The sequence below is a fragment of the Acomys russatus genome, chromosome 1, assembly GCF_903995435.1.
Source record: "Acomys russatus chromosome 1, mAcoRus1.1, whole genome shotgun sequence".
Taxonomy (NCBI): domain Eukaryota; kingdom Metazoa; phylum Chordata; class Mammalia; order Rodentia; family Muridae; genus Acomys; species Acomys russatus.
Window position 1 is genome coordinate 95,925,674 of NC_067137.1, and position 19,782 is coordinate 95,945,455.

At 49.3% G+C, this 19,782-nt stretch overlaps 1 protein-coding gene across 1 annotated transcript; it reads right to left on the reverse strand.

Annotated features, from left to right (window-relative positions):
* On the reverse strand, window positions 1-19,782 carry Tgfb3 (transforming growth factor beta 3). Its single transcript, XM_051149587.1, has 7 exons — window positions 18,915-19,782; window positions 8,744-8,907; window positions 8,314-8,443; window positions 5,040-5,147; window positions 2,940-3,111; window positions 1,611-1,764; window positions 1-640 (listed from the first exon to the last, which is right to left on the reverse strand). Exons 1-7 carry the CDS (start codon window positions 19,264-19,266, stop codon window positions 482-484), a joined length of 1,239 nt encoding a protein of 412 aa, XP_051005544.1. The 5' UTR covers window positions 19,267-19,782; the 3' UTR covers window positions 1-481.

Sequence of the window (19,782 nt, forward strand, 5' to 3'; positions counted from 1 at the left end):
CTCCTCTAACGACATCCCAGTTCCCTAGAGTCGATGTGCTGCAGTGAGCAAAGCTGACCACAGACCTCAAGTGCCCTCCAGTCTGGCCCTCACCTGACCGCTGCACCCATCCTCCTCCCTAGGGTCACCCGAGTCCCATTGTCACACACCATGTTGGCTCGCCATCCCTTCTCCTCTACCCCACCACCTGTCTCCACCACAGAAATCCCACGTTCTCAAGAGTTTGCCTTCCCCTAACCAACCCACACTTCCTTTACCACAGTGATTCTCAGAGCTAGCAGAAAGAAATGTTCCAGAAGGAAGCCTCTCTCTCTCTCTCTCTCTCTCTCTCTCTCTCTCTCTCTCTCTCTCTCTCTGGGGCATTCACTGGGAGCCAGGGCTTGGGGGGCCCAGGCATCAAGGGTGAGAGGTCTGTCGATTTGGTTTCCCGAGGAGCAGCAGTCGGTGGTGGCAGTTTTCCCTCCTCTGTCGCAGGCTGACCTCAGCTGCACTTGCAGGACTTAACTACCATGTTGGACAGCTGCTCCACCTTGGGGGTCCTGCCGACATAGTACAGGATGGTCAGGGGCTCCAGGTCCTGGGGCACGCAGCATGGTGAGGCCGATGCCTCCGGGTTCAGGGTGTTGTACAGTCCTAGCACCTGTGAGCGGGGTCACACATTTAGCAGGAGAAAGCCAGGCCTGGAGCCTGTGACTCAGAAACTATGCAAGTTGTGGGGGCTACCCGGCTGCTTAAGAGGGATTGTGGGAACAGTTTGGCTAAGAGACTAGTTGCAGTCATCCAGTGTGGCAGAAGGCAGAACCACGGCCTTGATTGTGTTCCTAACTGAAGCACATGGCAGTTCCTAGGGATTGGCAACTGCTGAGAAACACTTGGCCTCTAAGAAACTCCTCCAAAACGTCTCCCTTACTGTAACTTTCCACATTGGCTTAAAGTGCCCTCACTCACCACTACCTTGGCACTTTTGGTAACTGCCAGAGCGTGTGCCTCAGTCAGGGTGCACCATTGATGGACTAGCTGGAAATGAGCTTTATGGATTACTGCCCTGCTCTCCGTTCCCTTTGAAGAAGGCAGGTTGCAGAGGTTGCAGACCCTCCGTTCTTTCTATTGCTATTGTTTCCTATGTGCTTTATGCTGTTTTAATGGAGCTAGGAAACTTCCCAGGGCCACACATCTTGCCAGACAGGTGTATACATCTGTGACATAGGGTGGCATGTGACAGATGAACAACTTCCAGGTACAAAAAGCTTTAGACAAAGTAAATGAAAATGATGCTTAAAACTATATAGTCAGAACTCTGCGTGGGTGCCCGTGTGTGTGTGTGTGTGTGTGTGTGTGTGTGTGTGTGTGTGTGTGTGTGCGCGCGTGCATGCTCACGTGTGCTAGAGACTGAATCTGGAGCACTGAGCACACTAAGCATAATTTTACCCAGGTGCCAGCCCCCATGGTAGGAATTTAAACTGCAGAGAGCAACTGGGTAGAATTGGGCCAGCCTGCCAAGATCAGAATGTTAATTACAGGGGATTTTTCTCATCCAAGATTTCATTCATTCATCAATGAATCTCTCATTCTTTCATACTGACAAGTAGCCTGGTCGGTGGAGCCCATACCGTGCTATGGGTCGTGTCTGCGCTGCGGAGGTATGGGCAAGGGCCTGAGCAGAAGTTGGCGTAGTAGCCCTTAGGTTCATGGACCCATTTCCAGCCCAGGTCCTGCCGGAAGTCAATGTAGAGGGGGCGCACACAGCAGTTCTCCTCCAGGTTGCTACGATGAAACATACACACAGGAAGTCAACAAAAAGGCAGACTGCTGTAACAGAAGCTTCTTCCAATTTCTCCTTGGAGTATTTCTGCCATCGCAGGAGGTAGCTCTAGTCCATTGAATGCTAGGTTTAAGTGCATTTGGGTACAACCGTGACTCCCAAGTAACCTGGGTGGAGCCATCAGGCCCATCCAATCATGTTGTCTACAGAAATCCATTTGGCAACCTCTCCTCATCCTGTGGGCATATACCCTTGGCCTCAACAGGTCTCTGGAGACACCAGCAAGTCACTGTTTCCAAAGGCAGCTATTGGCCAAAGTCTGATTTCTGTAGGTTTTAAGACTGAACCATGGTAGACTCCATTGTTTATCTTTTAACTAGCCACTCCTAACCCCATTCTTCCTCTGCTCCTCCCATCCCAGGGATACTTATTTTCCTGGCCACCCTTGAAGGAAGGCAAGGGCAGTCATGTGACTTGATTAATGGCCAGTCAGAACTAGAGAAGTTGGCAGGGACTAGGACAAGCTCTGGCAAAGACACTTGACTATGTAGAAAAGTCACAGCTGGAAGAGGAAAGCTGTTGGCTCTTCCCTCTTTCATCTTAACCATGGACAAATCACCTGGAGTTCTAGAAACCCCCATGACCACAGACAAGAAGCTGCCTGGTGAGATCACAACGCCCATCTCTTCAAGGCAGCTACTTCAGACTCCTGAAACCCTGGCATCTCGTGTGGTGTAAGCTGGTACTATGAGTGAAATATGCCCTTTCTCCCTTACACTAAGTTTTGTCAGGGTGACTTTTATCACAGCAACAGGAAAGAATGTAAGACAGTAGGGAAACCAAGCACTTTCAATGGGCTCCCTCTTTAATCTCCCCCTACACAAACACATCTTGCAAGTCCTTCAAGCAAGAAGACCATAGGAAGCTTTCCCTACGTGTCCCCAGAGCCAGCACCCCAGATTCTTCTCCTTGTGGGGTTTCCCACTTACTTTATCAAGACCTGACCAGAGCCAGGCTACAGAAAATACCAGATTCCCAGAAAAGCAGGAAGAGGTTTGGAAAAGGCTTCTGGTCCTCTTTCCTAGACACGTTTGTGACAAGCATCAGGGACCCTTGGCTGAGTGGGGCTCAGATCCCACGCCAGTACCACAGGACCCCCTTCAGGGCCAGGGCTCACCGGAAGCAGTAATTGGTATCCAGGGCCCGCTTCTTCCTCTGACCCCCCTGGCCTGGGCTGTCCAGTCGGTGTGGGGGAATCATCATAAGAATCAGGTGAGGGTTGTGATGGTCCTTCTGCTTCTTGAGGCGCCCCAGGTCTCCACGGCCGTGGTCATCCTCATTGTCCACCCCTGCAAAGGGAAGCAAGACGATGACCTGTGTAAAAGCAGTGCTGCCCTTGCAAGTTGCTCCCACACCCATCTTAGCCCATCCATCACTGCACAATCAGGATAAGGGATGGTACAGGCGTGAGGAAGGGAGGCACAGGGCAAGGTGCTGCCCCCTGTAAGAAGGCACAGACTGAGGAGAGCAACCAGTATCAAAAGTACTAGGTGGTTACCATGGATACCCCTCCAGATACCAGTCAGATGCCCTCACAACCCCTGCACAAGAGCACATCACCTTCCTGGGAAGGATGCATCCAGGGCTCCCTCAGGGTGTCATAGGTGGGTACCTATCACACACTTTGGGACTGCCACTTTAGATTCTGAGACTTAGAACCTTGCAGGGGGGAGGGGGGAGGTTTCCTACTAGAACCTGAGTTAGTCAAGATACCACAGAAATTCTACTGAAAATTTAAGGTGTCACAGTTTGAGATAGCCTATGCGGGAGTTGAAGAAGCAAGGCTTCCGAACTGTTAAACCATTCACGGGGGTAGGGGGTGGGGGGAGGGGCCTTAGGGGCTCCAAGGCATTTTCACTGTGAGATTCAGGTCCTAGAGCATGAGACAAGGAAGAGAGCCCAAAGAAGACCAGAACCGGGTTTCCAAGGGTTTGTTCTAGCTGAGGACCTTGTTTCTGAAGGACTGCCCCTGGCCGCTGACTCTCAGCAGGAATGCTGAGAGTCTAATTTACAATTACACAGGGACTTGGGTCTTAGGGTATATAAGATAAACAGGAGCCCTAGGAGTGTGATGCCTTTTCTTGAAGTCTTTATGCACACAGGACAATAATGTGGTGGTAGGAAGGTACCACCTTAGCCTGAGGATTCTGAAGGCACTGTGGTTAGGATGTCAAGTTCCTAACTTTAGAAAATAAATACATAGGATCTCTGTGAGTTCGAGGCCAGCCTGATCTACAGAGTGAGCTCCAGGGTAGCCAGGGCCGTAACACACAGAAACCCTGTCTCAAAACCAAAACCAAAACTAAAGGCAAACAAATACATAAAAGGTTCAGGTTGAGCCCATGCAGGTTAACGGATGGCTGAGGCCGAGGCCCAGGATCTGTGCTAAGTCAAGAGCAACCTATATGACCTCCTGATCACTGCACTCCTCAGTTGCCCAAAATGGAGACAGGAAAGGAAAAGAGAGCTCCCTTGAACCACAGAAAATATTAGAAACTGAGAATTCTAAGACTCAACTATATCACCAACTCCATACAAAGGTCCATGATCAAGCCAGGAAGCAACCGCCCTAACCCAGACAATTCCTGGGCAAGGATCAGGAAGGTCCAGCAGCATTTGAAAGCTCCAGAGAGCCAGGGCACTCACGTTCAGGCCCGCTGGAGTTCATTTCCTTGAGGAGAGGAGGACAGCTGTCACTCACTGAGCATTCCTTGGCTCAGTGTTGCAATTTTATTATCTCATTTCATTGTGTACCGTGCTTACGAGAGAGGCATTCTTGTCCTAGTTCCCTGGACAGCTGGCCTGTGTGACTTCACCACTTCCCAGAATCCTGCTGCTTTTTTTTTTTTTTTTTTTTTTTTTTTTTTTAGTTTTTTGAGACAGGGTTTCTCTGTGTAGCCCTGACTGTCCTGGACTCACTTTGTAGACCAGGCTGGCCTCGAACTCACAGAGATCCGCCGGCCTCTGCCTCCCAAGTGCTGGGGTTAAAGGTGTGCATCTCTTATCATGCATTCTCTCTAGGCCACATGGTGTGCTCAGTGTTTTGCAGACAAAGCAGAGTCAGCCAAGTGCACAATAGTCAGCAGTCTCTGTGAAGGGAATTGGCTCCTTTTCTTTTTTTTTCTTTTTTTTTTTTTTTTTTTTTTTGGCTCCTTTTCTTGGGCTCGTCACTGCTGTATTATCCATTCCACACCCCACCACGCCTCAGGATCAGTACCTTTGAATTTGATCTCCATCACCTCGTGAACATTTTCCAGTATATCTCCATTGGGCTGAAAGGTGTGACATGGACAGTGAATGCTGATTTCCAGACCCAAGTTGGACTCTGCAAAAATAAGATTCGGAGTCAGGGGGAGAAACACTGAGGGACAGGGCAGTGTGCCCACCAGCCAGGCAAAGGTGAGCAGTAAGTCAAGAGTCACAGGCGACAGAAAGAGCTTGCAAAGCTTCAGGTGAGCCTCCTGCACAGGGTGCCACATTCCATATATGTCTGTTACTTTATAAACAACCAGATGGCGTAACTGGTGGGCATTGTGGAGGCTGGAAATAACCATCCATTTCAAACTTTAGACAGAGAGCCTGAAGGTTCTGATAAGAGATCCCACACTATGCATTATGTTTGTTTTAAACAAGGGCTCACTATACTACATGGCCCAGACTAGGCTGGAACTCGTGATCCTCCTGCTTCAGCTTTAGTGCTGGAATTACAGGTGTGCGCCACCGTTCCCAGCTGAGATACTACACACCTAGTTGTCAGGGAACAGGCAACAAAAGTCACCATAGACACAACACCCCTACATCCACCGAGATGCAAAATGCCTGTGCTTTCCATGCCACCTGTCCTGTACCGTGACGCCGGGGTACATCCTACCAGCCTGGTTCTGTGTACAGAGAAGCCAGGGGCTGGATAAATAATAGTGCAATGGGGGCAGAGACACGGGGAGGGACCTGTGTCCTCCATTCTGGCGAGAGATCCAAGCAGCAATGGGCCCCCAGTATGCCATCTGGATGCCTGGAACACACAGCCTTGCTGGTGCTTCCTGAGTGAGTCCCAAACCACAGGTGTGACTCAGTGCTCATCACTCTACACCACTGGCTGCTCCAACTCGGAGTCTGTTTGCAGCCTGGTTTGGGGGCCATGAACTCTGAGGAGATTCATGCACAAAGGCCTCAGCTACTTCCCCTGAGGGAAGGGAGGTTGGGCAGAATTTGCCTAAGTGTGAACTGAAGGTTCCAATGAAAACTTAACATCAGAGTTGGCAGTGGTGGGGTGGTGATGGGGGCACCCACAGGTTGTATTATGAAACTATCTTTCCTGGTGTCTCAAGGAGGCTGGAAAGCAGGTTCTGCACAAACGTCTTGAGTTCTGCAGCTGTGAGCAGAAGCGCTTCAAGTGCCAGAGCGTCAAAGAAATCCAGGTGGAGCTGATTAAAATCAGACAGGGAAACTGAGAGGTGAATTCCCCCAGCCTCTTTTTCTGTGCCCGAGCTAAGCTCTGACTGGAGAGCCGCCTGGGGAGGTATGTTACTGCCACCCTTGGCAGGAGTCCTCTTGTTTCTGACAGGCTGTGTGGCCTTCCTAAAAGGGCCAGGACAGGGCCTCTAGCCTGCCATGTGTCAACTCTGTTACCAAACTAGGCCCCAGAGATGGGAGTCTGAAGACTTGGATGCCTACAGAGTACAGTAGGTCACGGAAGCAAGCACATTTTGAAGGGTAGCTATGGCTCATCTCGGGTACACTGTCAGGGGACGGTCTATGTAATCAGTCAAGAAAAATCAGGAACCTTTGTTTGGTTTGGGTTTTTATTTTATTTATTTATTTATTTATATTTTATTTTTTTAAATTTTTTTTTTGCTTTTTTGAGACAGGGTCTCGGGCTAGAGAGATGGCTCACAGGTTAAGAGACAGGGTCTCTCTACATAGCCGTAGTCCTCGAACTCACTATGCAGACCAGGTTGGCCTCAAACTCTGCTCCTGCCTCTGGGGTACTAGCATTAAAGGCATGCACCACCACACCCAGCCCAGTTTTATGTGAAATCTCCCAGCTTTTAAAGCAAAAGTACTTCGGGTGACCAAGAGTTAAATGTAAAGCAGCCTGTGACCTCTGCCTTCAAGCCCCACTTCCCTGAAATGGCTAGGGTAGAGGAGGCCTCTCTTGGCCCAGGGACTCTGGCCATCAACGAAATGGACTGGCTGTATGATAGCTGATGATGGTGGGAATTTCTCAGGGAGGCAGAGGAAGAAGGAATTGATTGGATCCTATCTGGAACCCCACCCACCCACCCACCACTACCATTAAGTGGTCAGGGCACAAAGTACCAACATGGAGTCACGAGACACTAGACTGTTCTTAACAGGGGACAAAAGGTCTAATCCAGGCTGGATAAGCTCAGGCTTCTTCACACTGGACCTTGGCTTCCTCATCTGACATAATGAGAGCTTGCTCCTAGAAGGCGCCTCGAAACCCACAAAAGTTCTCTCGAGTACATGTGACCCTTAAAACAGCTCTGGGAGGCCTGCAGGGTGAAAGCGTTACTTCGCTTTCCAGGTGATGGGGACACAGTGAGTAGATATGGTATTTGGGACCTGTGACATTTGATATGCCTCCTGTAGAGTTCAGTGATCCCGGGCATCTGAAACTCGATTGGTCCACACAGAACCTGCCCCAAATCTCTTCTTCTTCTCGTCTTACCATATATGTCATCGGAGATTGCTCTTGTGTCTTTACACCACGTCTAAGAGTAGCCCATTGGCTCAACCTCTAAATGACAGCATGACTCCATGTGATTTTCATATCCCCTGCGCTGCCCCCATCCCAGCAACCAGAGGGCTTTTGTTAAAGGCCACCTCATTGCATGCCTACTTCCCTTATAGCATTCAACACACTTGGAGATAAGTCCCCAGTCCTGTCTATGGTCTGACACCTACTTGACCCAGTGGCCTCCATTTATGGTGTTCCAGTCTGTTCACTGCTACTACAGCAAATCCAGCTGGGTTCCACCCAGAGGCCTGGGTCTTACGTTTCTTTTGCTTAGGTCACCCTTTAGTCTAGCCTCCTAACCTTAAAAGGCTATCTCCTTTTCATCGCTCGCATCGCCTGCATCTCAGTGTCAGACTCCGTTTCCTAACAGAGACCTCCTCTAAGCAGCCAGCGTCAGAGCCCCCAGCCAGCATCAACCTCAGGTTTCAACGCATCATCACTGTCTGACACTCCTGCTCATCGACATGTCCCCTGGTGTATTATAAGTCTCTGCCACCAGAACGAAAGCCCCATGAGATCTGAGTGCTCACCTCGCTCACTTGCTCACTGCTGAATCCCCAGGGCCTGACTTAAGAGCCAGCATTCAAGGATGGAGTGGAGAATAGAGTTAGTAGCAAACCTAGACTTTGGACACAGACGCATGGCTCCCCTAGTCCTCTCCTCTTCCCTCTCATGAGGCAGAAGGGACCTGGAGTTCCTCCGGAAATGTTCCTGCTAAGAGTTTACCTACCTCTCCGCAACAGCCACTCACGCACAGTGTCAGTGACATCGAAAGACAGCCACTCGGCAGTGCCCCTTGTGGGCAGATTCTTGCCACTGATATAGCGCTGCTTGGCGATGTGCTCATCCGGTCGCAGTATCTATGGGGCAGGAGGGAAAAGTTAAGTATCCAAGGCCAGGATGGAGCACCAGGGATAGGCTACCAGGCACTGGACCGGAGAGCCAAGCGAGAGGCGACTGCACACCATGCCCTTATGCACCTCAGGTAACTCAGCCCTCTTAATGACAAAGGCTTGATGTGGGGCATGGGGGTAGGTGGGGGGGGGGGGGGAGTTGCGTGTCTGCTTCTGAGGCAGATCTGGCAAACCCCATACTCAGTGGAGGCCAGACACGGAGGAGGAACTGGCTTCTAGCGTGCAGCTTGCAGCTGGAATATGTACCTGAAAGAGTTCAATCCTCTGCTCGGTGCGCTTGGAGCTGGGGTTGGGCACCCGCAGGACCCGGAACTCTGCCCGGAACAGATTGGTTCCATTATTTTCCACTGAGGACACGTTGAAACGGAACACCTTAGAAGTAATTCCTTTGGGGCAGACAGCCAGCTCATCTAGGAAGAAAAGCAGTGGGGAGAGGCACGGTGAATGAGGCTCCCCAGAAACAGTATACTACCACAGGCACATGCCAAGTGGCCACAGACCTGCCTATGACCTCCCTAGAGGCTTGAGGCCTGAGACCTAAGGTGTAGATGCGAGGAAGATTCCTGAACAAGATGCAGAGAGACCTTGGAGCCCCCCAGACACATAACTGAGACTGAACAGTCAAATGTAATTGTCCCCTTCACCCAGTCTTTTTAAATATATATATATTAATTTATTTAATGTGTATGAGTGTGGACTTGAGTATATGTATGTACACCACATGTGTGCAGTGCCCACAGAGGCCAGAAGAGGATGTCGGATCCTCCCGAACTGGAGTTATGGGCAATTGTGAGCTATCTGACTGGGATGCTAGGGATTGAACCCTGGTCTTCTGGAAGAGCATCAAATGCTCTGAAGTGCTGAGTCAGCTCTCTGGCTCACCTCCCACTGTCTTGCCATCCTCCAAACTGCTAAGCTGTCCAGACTAATTTTCTTATTCTTTCAAAAGCGCAGATTCCCAGCCAGGTCAAATGTCAGCACTTGAGAGACTGAAGCAGGAGGGTCTTGACTTTAAGGCCAGCCTGGTCTGTGCAGCCATGTTAAGTGTCAAAAACAAAGCAATCAATCAAACAAAAACAGATGCTCAGAAGACAGCAGCTAGTCACTTAGTTATCTTAAAGCTGGTTGATTCGTTCGTGTTCTTCTTCACTGGGCATTTGTTCAACTTTAAACATGTATCGGGGCTGGAGAGATGGCTCAGTGGTTAAGAGCACTTGCTGCTCTTCCACAGGACCCAAGTCAGATATAACTCTATCTGAAAAGGATCTGAAACCCTCTACTGGCCTCTACAGACACACACACACACACGCACACGCGTGCACACACACACACACACACACACACACGTAATAAATCTTTACAATTTCTATTTGTTTGGTTTTGGTTTTTCAAGACAGGGTTTCTCTGTGTAGCTCTGGCTGTCCTGGAATTCACCCTATAGACCAGGCTGGCCTCGAACTCAGAGATCTCATCTGCCTCTGCCACATGGGTGCTGGGATTAAAGGCGTGGACTACCTCACCTGGCTCACTTCCCAGCTCTTTAAAAATTTAAACATATGTGCAATAAATACTCTGAGCCAGCTGCAATGCTGACGATCAGAAGCCGCAGTCCCTGCCTTCAGGTGACAGGGACTCAAATCCCAGGACCCTTGGTGACGCTGAGGAATGGCAAGAAGAAATGGAAGGGGTGGCAACAATCTGCACCCCACATGAGGGTGGGGGGACGACAAGGAGATTTTACACAGAGGGACTACTGGGGGACAGAGACAGGCCAGCGAGGAAGAGAGACCCGCAGCTACAAGCTGAAGCAAAGAGAAAGAAGGTGGAAACATCAGGTTGTCGGGACACCTGAGTGTCAAACTGAGAGTCCGAGCTTCAGTGTCTTCATAGTAGGGAGCTCCGGAAAGAGTTTGAGTCAATGCTATGCCTTAGACCTAAAGGAAGGGAAGTTTTATGGTAAAGAGACCATATCTTGAGTCTGGGAAAAAAATATTCTTTCTTTTTCCAAATAAAGAGCTGACTGTCATCAACTCCTTTCTCTTTAAGGGTTTCCTAGTTAGAGTTAATATTGTTGTGGTGAAATGCCATGGCAGAAACCAATTTGGGGAGAAAACGTTGTGTTTGGATTATGCTTCCACATCCATAATTTGTTCTCTCTCTCTCTCACCCCCCCCCCCCCCGTCTCTCTGTCTCTCTCTTCTTTTGCTTTTTGGGACAAGGTCTCTCTGTGTAGCCCTGGCTGTCCCGGAACTCTTTCTGTAAGGCAGGCTGGCCTTGAACTCACAGAGATCCTCCTGCCTCTGCCTCTTTGGTGCTGAGGCATGCACCAACCTGCCCAGCCAGCCTGCTTTCTTGTAGAAGTGAGAGCTACCAGCCCAAAGACGACAGCACCCACAATGGGTAGGGCCCCCTCCCCCATAAATCACCCATTTAAAAAACTGCCCTACAGTTGGATCTTATGGGGGGCATTTTCTCAGTTGAGGCTCCCTCCTCTCTGATGACACCAGTTTTGTGTCAAGTTGACATAAAACTAGCCTGTACAAAGGGTCCTCACCCCTGGGAGCATGTGCTATGCCTACCTCTGTCATCCTGCCACTAGCCAGAGGGCAGCAGATGCTCTCTGCAGTTCCAGGTCAGACGAGGGAGAGCAGAAGTCTCTGTCTCCTCTCTGCCCCTGTGTCCTTTACAACTTCAAGGCCCCAGAGCATTAACGTCAGAGAAATCCTGTCTATACAAAGGGCAACAACAGCCAGGGTTTGGAATCCAAGCTCCCAGACCCAGATTCCACACATCATGCACACGGCTGGAAAGAGCACAGGGGTGGGTCAGGAGTCACGGACAAGGCGGGGCCCGATAAGGAGCCTAAAGCCAGCCAGCACACTCCTGGTATTTAGGCAAGGATGAGTGGGTGTCTCTGGAAATTGCCATCTGGTGGGCCTGACACTGGTGGTTAAAGGAAAATGAATGGAACAGATGGAGGAAACAAGTGTGTGAATGCCAGCTAATGAAGCCCCGATTAATAATTGGCCTTGAAGGAACAAAGACTGCCAGTCATTCTCTAAGCCAGTCCAAATAGGGCCAGAGAGAGGCGCCGGTGATGGCAGTCCTCGTATGCATATATACAGAAGGAACCTAGAGTCCCTCGCATGCAAAGCATATATTTAAAAAATAATGTGCACTTCTGTGTTGCCTGTGTATGGGTTTGTATACATAAGTGCAGTACCCAAGGAAGCCAGAAGAGGGCATCAGATCCTCTAGAGCTAAAGTTAGACTTATGAGTGGGTGCTGGGAACTGAACTATGGTCCTCTTGAAGAGTAGTGCATACATCCCCAGCATTTTCATGTATAAGTCAACAGGTCTGTAACTCTGGATGTGGGCGAGCTCCTGGACCAGTGACCCTTTCAATGACTGTGAATTGGTCTGCGTGAAGATGTCTTCAATCTGGGCTCTGCAGTAACTGTCTGTTAGGAGCACATGACGGGGAGTTAAGGCAATGTGCACCATGATATAAGGCGGGGGGCGGGGCGAGGAGTAGGAAATAGTAACTAAAGAGGAAGGAACCAGAGTGGGGTGGAAGTGGTGGGCATCCAGGAAACAGGGAAGGTGACAGAGTCCTCAGGACACCTGATGACCGTTCTTGGTAACTTCTGCTCCATCCCTCACATACCTGTACCCCGAGACAGACTCCTCTTCGCCGACATTTTAAGGTGGGTTCAAGAAGGAATGGGAAGCACTTGGGAGGTGGAGGCTGAGGAATCAAGATTCTGAGGTCAGGACTAGAGAGATGGCTCAGTGGTAAGAGCACTGGCTGTTTTCTCCAGAGGACCTGAGTTTAATTCCCAGCATCCATATGGTGGATCACAACTCTCTGTAACTACAGTTCCAGGGGAGTTTGACACCCCCTTCTGGCCTCTGCAGGCACCACGCACACACATACTGCAGACATATGTACAGGCATAACACCCATGTACATAAAGTGAAAAATCATTTTAGAAAATGTCTCAGCCCATGGGCTGGCAAGGTGGCTTCATGAGTAAAAGTGCTTGCTGCCAAGATGGATGACCTGAGTTTGACTTCAGGGACCCACACTGGAGAAGAAGATACTAGACTTCTGAAAGATTTCGTCTGGCCACAACTCGTGTGCAAGTATACACGGATGCCCTGACACACACATAAATCGATGTAATAAGAAACTTTTAGCATTCAGAGACAAGGTGAACTACACAGTAAGGCCCTACTTCAAAACAAATAACAAAAAAAATGCTTTAATATAGTTAGTGGAATTAGTGGAAAGAATTGTGTAACTAAACAAGAAAAATATATAATATACCACTTACATTTTATGTAGCTCCTCTAACAATACTTGAAAAGAGAAAGGCTATATGAGATTTATCATTCAACCCACAAGAAACGGATCCACAGAAGAGCTAAGTGGTTTTCCCATGGCCACTCAAGTAGTAGGTGGCAAGGGTGAGATTTGACCACACCCCATCTATTGAATCTGAGACCCTGGAAGTCAGAGTGGACCTGGGTGATAACCCAGCGGGAAGATATTAATAATTTCAGCAACAAACATGGCGGGGATTCATCAAAATGGCTCTGGCATCCCAACATTGCCTCAGAGTCAATGACCAGGACCCTTTGTGCTTATGCTATGCACTTGACCGTCAAGAGCTGGGTGCAGGAATCGCCTTCACAAAGGACAGTAGTTCCAGCTGTTTCCATTGCTCGGAACACTGGGTAGTGATGGACGCTGTTTTGCTCTAGGAAGTAAAGAGAGCAAACAACCCACAAAATGCATGTGTAGTGTTCGTGGGGAGCCCAGGAAATTGTATGTGTTCAGACAAATGTGTATGGGCTTGAGGGCCTCATTTCTGTGGGAGCCAGTTGGAGGAATGACATGACAGGGCCACCTGGGGAGTGTGTGAAGCAGTAAAGTATGACCCCAGCTGACTGCACTGGGCAGGCCCAGAGCAGCTTTCCCAAGTTGTCCAAATGTCTCCAGTGTGCAAAGTTCCATCATTTTCTGCAAAAGGTACCATGGCTTCAGATGTGCCGGGAGCTTGAGAGAGCTCTGCCTGGACGGTTTCAGACTTTACATGGATTAACCTTGAAATGACTTAGGTGTGTTGTTTAGCCAGTGTTTAAAAGTTTTGCACTAGAAGCCCATACACATTTTTAAAGTCTGTGTTACGTGTTAGGAGATTTCACAGAAATTTCCAGAGTCTCTGCTATCCTGGGAAATGATAAGATAGAATCAAGCTGGACCTACATTCCTGAATGCAAAGATCAGCAAGAGCTACATGGTGGCTTCCTCTTTTAGTAGGTCACTGGGGCCTCAGCTCCTCCTACCCAAACCCAGTCACATGAACCTATGTCTCCATGACCTCAAGTACTTTGCCATGATGCCTGGGCCATGGCTGCTTTGCTAGAATCATTTGTACCGCCAACCTAGTCTCTGAAGTCATTTGTGTTACACCCCACCCCCCAGGGTCACCCCATCTTTAAGCTTATTGAAAACAAAAGTGCCCCAGGATGTCTCCATACTATCCCTAGTCTGTAAGGGAGAGATGGAACCCTGATGTTCTCTCTGGACCCTCCTTGGGTAGCCAGAACCTTACTGTGTATCTAACACTGATAGCTGTGGCATGTGAATTCTTTCAACATGGCATATCATTTTTAATGACTTATTTACTTTATGTGCATTGGGGTTCTGCTTGCATGTATGTCTATGTGAGAGCAATGGATCCCCAGATGCTGAAGCTGCAGACAGTCATGAGCCATCATATGGTTGCTGGGAATTGACCCCAGGTCCTTTGGAAGAGCAGCCAGCACTCTTAACCACTGAGCCATCTCTCCAGCTGCCGTGGAATATCTTTTAAATGTCATAATGAACAAAATCTACAGGTGGCTACCAGAAAAGAAAGCCCAGAACACTAGGTATCCTTCCTGCTGGGGAATTCTGTGCTTGTCTTAGCACTTCCCTTGGCTGATAAGAGCAAGAGTCTCAAAAGAAGACACAGATACACCCAAGCCAGAAGATGAAAACGATGCTTATGCCAATGGCTGTATGGATGATACAGAAAGGATGGTACCCTTCCCCAGTATGTGAGTCAGAGAACACACTTCCTCACTTCCCATGGCAACATCTTAGAGAATTATGACATTGCAGAGTGTCCTAGCTGATACCCAGGAAATCGTCCCCAGGCCTGACAAAATCCATTCAAGGTAAAAGGTAGCTGAGAGATGACCTCACACGAGAGGAAACCGAGGCTCTGGGAAGAAATACCATATGTCTGAGCTTGCTTAACCTGCTTGAAACTGTGCAAGAGGAAAAGAGACCCATTCACTGAAGTTGGGGGAATATGTCTGGCATAGGAATCTCCTGTGTCACCCCGAACAGTCAGAGCTGAAACAAATCCAGATTATTCTCAAGCGACTGGGTACCTGGGTTACAAACGCAGCAACTGCTATCCCCTCCTGGTGAGATTAGCCTAGATTTATCTGTGTCACCAGCCAAGGTTCTACTAGATTCTTAAGATTAAAGGTGGCCTTAAAATGCACGTAGCATGTGTTTTGCACACATCCTTTCCATGTTAGCTCACTGTGCCATGGCACATCAGATGTGCCATGACAGGGCAGAGCCATAAGACAGTTGTCTGGGCTCTCACTTTGGTGCCCCGCCTCTCACTGGAAATCATTCTTTCTTTGGCTTTTCCTCTCTATGGGCCCTTGTGACCTTGCCTTTTACAATAAAACGTATCTGTTCGGCCTAGGATGCTGATAACTTGACACAATGATACTGAAACATAATTCAAAACTGCAAGCCCTACGCTGGGCAGAATCTACTCGTAAATTAAAATAAACTACTCTAATCCTCATAACCAACATATATCCCAAGCACTTGCCTATCCTCCTCGTGCCGCTTCTCTCCTCCAACTTTCGGTCAACTGTCAACCCTCAACTCTAGGCTCCTTCTCTGCTCCAGGAAGTCCCGCCTTCCACTTCCTGTCCTTCTGCCCAGCTGATTGGCTAAACAGCACCTTATTGACAGTTGTTATATCCACTCAAGACATTCCTCCACAATTCCCCTTTTTAGTCTAATAATAAAAACCCTTTTACTTATACATTTATATTATTACAACAATATGCAATATACACACAAAGAACCACAAAACAATCATTATATTCATGCTATACTCAATGCTTTGTTGTCTTTAGCCCCATCAGAGAGTTGAGAAGGAATAAAATTAATTACCTGTGTAAACAGGTAGTGCAGGTTAACAGTTTCCAAAATGAAAAAATAGCAGGGATACTTTGCTGCCTGAAGAGTCACTCAAAACTCTCTAATATGTTGGAGCATCATCTTCAGCCTTCTGGTCCAGTATATCTGACAGACATATTTGTGAAGCAGGGACTATTGAGGACTTGCCCACCCTGACTTGGCAGAGTTTGGCTGTCAACTGCACCTGCATCCAAGCTTGCCCATTTCAGGCAGAATTCTGTCTGAGCAGAAAACAAGGACATTTTTGCCCAGTGGCTGGTTTGCCACCTCTGAAGCCATCTCCATAAGGAGGTTCCTCGATGCTCATTACCTTCTTTGAGGCAGGCTGAGTATTGCCAGGAGTCAACCTGTCTCATTTTCAAAGAATCCTCAAAACAATTTTTAAAAAAAAAGTCTTTAAATGCCATTTTCTGTAGGTCTCTGAAGTTTTTGAAGACCTTGTGTAAATATTTTACCTTATCTATCTATTAAACCTAGCGTATATATTCTTGTGATAAAATCGAATAGTACAATGAATTAAAAATAAATTTATTTTACATCACTATATAGTATTCTATACCAATGAATTAAAAATAGCCTTGAGAGTAACATTCCTCCACACTCGCCCCAGGTCCAAATGTCACTTCCTTCTAAATGCCCATCCTCTGGGAGTGACACAATGTAGAAGCGAACTTCACCTCTGGCACAGAACTCCTGACAGTACAACAGTATAGACCCCCCCCCCCCAGCCGGTCCCATCTACCCTCAGAAGTTCAGGACAGGACTGGCGGTGGTGACACATGCCTTTAATCCCAGCACTCCAGAGGCAGAAGCAGGTAGATCTCTGTGCATTTGAGGCCAGCTTGCTTTACAGAGTGAGTTCCAGGACAGTCAGGGCAGCACAAAGAAACCCTGTCTTGGGAGAAAAAAAACCCCACAAACCCCAAAACTAAATAAACAAAAATAAAAACCAGCCAAACAAACAAAGAAGTTCAGGGCTGGCTTCGCCTCTGCTCAGCAGCTGCCACAGCCTTCTTTGTACTTAGTATGCCTTGTTGAAGCTAGGGTGAGCCACCACCTGACCAGCTACAGGGTGGGCCCAGGTTGGTGTCCATTCAACCACCTGTGCTAACTACAGCATGCCTGGGCCTGTTACCTGATGGTACTGTGAGCCTCCATGGTATAGCCTGTGACCCTCTGAACACTGGCTCCTCCTCAGCATCTAAAAGATGTTCTTGTTCACTGTGCCGAGTTGGCAGGGGCTAGACCACCATTCCATAACCCCCATGTCTAACCCCTACCTCAACTTTCCTTGATGCTATAGCCTGGCAACTGCACGACATCTGTCGGGGGCTGTCTTGGCTTTGTCTGAGGCTACGCCTTTTGCACCCTGGATTTCTGCACAAAATCCACATCCACACATACCTGCGTGGCTGTGTGTCCACATGGGTCGCTCGTTCTCACCTCAGGGCTCCAGACAGGGTGAGCCTTCCTGACTCAAAAGCCCTCCCTCCTCAGACTGTCCTCCTGACCCAGGACTACCATCTTGTCCTCTACTTTCCCCAGACTTGTGACCTTCTCTGATATCTGTGGCTGCTATGACTTGCTTTGGTAGGTGATCATCAAGGTCCTAGAGTCCTGGATGACTCTAGAAAACTGTGGTCACCCAGCCAGTCCCTGAACCAACACCAGTGAGTGGATCCCAGGCAGGGAGTTCTAGGCGTGCCTTGCTTCCAGCCTCCACTTTGCACAATTAGCCAGATCTTCAGAGGGAAAACTCCAGGCAGGGGCCGGAAACTGCACTGAGAACAGCCCCCATCCCCAATTCCAGAAACCGCAGGGTTCTTTCTGCCTGGCGTAGGCAGCTCACCGCTGGCCTTTCCCTCTTCCTTGAGAGCCACACCACCCATTGGCACACTCGGGCTCCTTCCCTGAAGCCAGATTTCTTTAGCCTCCTGCTGTTTGCCTCATGGCCACTCTAACTGTGCCACCCTCCTGGCTCTATCCCATCCTCCCCCCACACACTTGGGCACTGCCCACCTCCCAGGTGGGCCTGGGCTGAAGTCACCAGGGCACAGAGGACACCTGCTGGCAGGAAAAGCAAACAGAGCAGCTACCCGGCTTGGGCCCTGAGCAGTTCATATTCCTCTTTCCTGGGCTGTCAGTTTCTCAACATCTGCCAAATTTCTCTCTCTTGTATTGAGGTTTTTTAAATCCCCATTCAGTAAACACACATGACTTCCACACGTGTACAAACACACGCGGGCGTCTCACCCAGAAGCTTCATCGCTCCTCTGCAGACAGCAGCCTCCTGGGAAGAAACACTCCCAGACAGACACACATCCCCCTCACCCCCACAGCCATCCCTCCCACCTACACCTCCATAGGCAGGCAGGCAGATGCTTTGGGTCAGGATCAGGAGCCTCATCCTACACTCCTGTGTCCATTAGCCTGGGAGACCTTGCTTTACACATATGAATCTGCCTGCTGTGTAGTGTAAGAATTCACATCCCCCCAACTCCACATATGTGGGAACATACATGCATTACCCTTCCCTCCCAGCTCACACGTGTGTGTGTGTGTGTGTGTGTGTGTGTGTGTGTGTGTGTGTTAGACCGAAGGGCCTCGATTGGGCTTTCCAAAGCTTGACAAACACAGATTTGAGGCAGGCACTGTGCTCCATGAGAGCTAAGCCACTGACCAGGAGTTGGGACACAAAAAGCAGGGGGAATATGGAAATGTCCAGACTCAGAAGACCATGAGGATTTGGGGGCCAGGCGGCTCACCCCTTGATGGAACCCATGTGTTCACAGTTAACCTCTGTGCACACATGTGTGAGAACACGTTTCCCTAAGTGGCACAATACAATTCACGTCCAGTATTCACCATACAGTTAATATTCACCAAGGAATATCAAGGGAGTCCTGAACACTTGGCTCCAGGGCTCCTGGCCTCTTGAAGCAGTTGGCTCTTACCAGAACATCTCTGTCTCCTTTCCCACCCACCCACCCAGCTGCAGCTGCAATGTCTGACCTCTGCTGTGAACCCTGGGACACTCTGCTGTGTAACCACCACCAGACTCCCCTCTGTGGAACCCCCTTTTCCCAGTTCATCCCCTCCGGAGCAGACACCCAGCGAGTGTTTGGACTTACTGTGCTCCGCCAGACCCTGGATCATGTCGAATTTATGGATCTCTTTGGCATAGTACTCCGACTCAGTGTTCTCCTGCGTGCAGCCTTCCTCCCTTTCCCCCTGCATCTCTTCCAGCAACTCCCGGGTGCTGTTGTAAAGTGCCAGGACCTGATAGGGGACGTGGGTCATCACCGATGGCTCAGGGGGGCTGGTGAGCCTGAGCTTGCTCAAGATCTGTCCCCTAATGGCTTCCACCCTCTTCTTCTTGATGTGGCCGAAGTCCAAGGTGGTACAAGTGGACAGAGAGAAGCTGACTGTAGCCAAGTTCAGCAGGGCCAGGACCACCAGAGCCTTTTGTAAGTGCATCTTCATGTGTGAGCCCAGGAGCGAGGCCAAGGGGCTGGGGAGACCTGGCAAGGAGGATACCCCAGTAGAAGGAGGGAGGAAAACCAGGCGTCCTCCCCAGATCCCAAATACTGAGCCTTGGCAAGAGGGTGCATGAACTCACTGCACTGTGAGAGCTTCGGGACTCCCAGGAAACGCTGGCAGCCCCAGGACGAAGTAGCGGACTGTGTGCTGTATCGCGCTGGGATTCTTGTCCATATGTCTAAACAGGTTCTGCTGGGCTCTGACTCCCAGCAGGCCAGGTGGAGGGCAAGCCGAGGGCTGGGAGGGGTGGCAAGGCAGCTGGGAGTGGGAAGAGAGCTGGAGTTTTTCCTTAGGTAAAAATAAATAGAGCAGATATCTGATATTGCCAAACGGGCTTGGCGATGGGGAGAAAGTGAGTATTTTAAAGAAGGCGCAGAAGAGCCATGGCTGGGTCCCAAAAATCAGAAACTTCGCCTTGCCCTGAAGGAGAATTAGAAAAGAGAATGGAAAAGAAAAGGA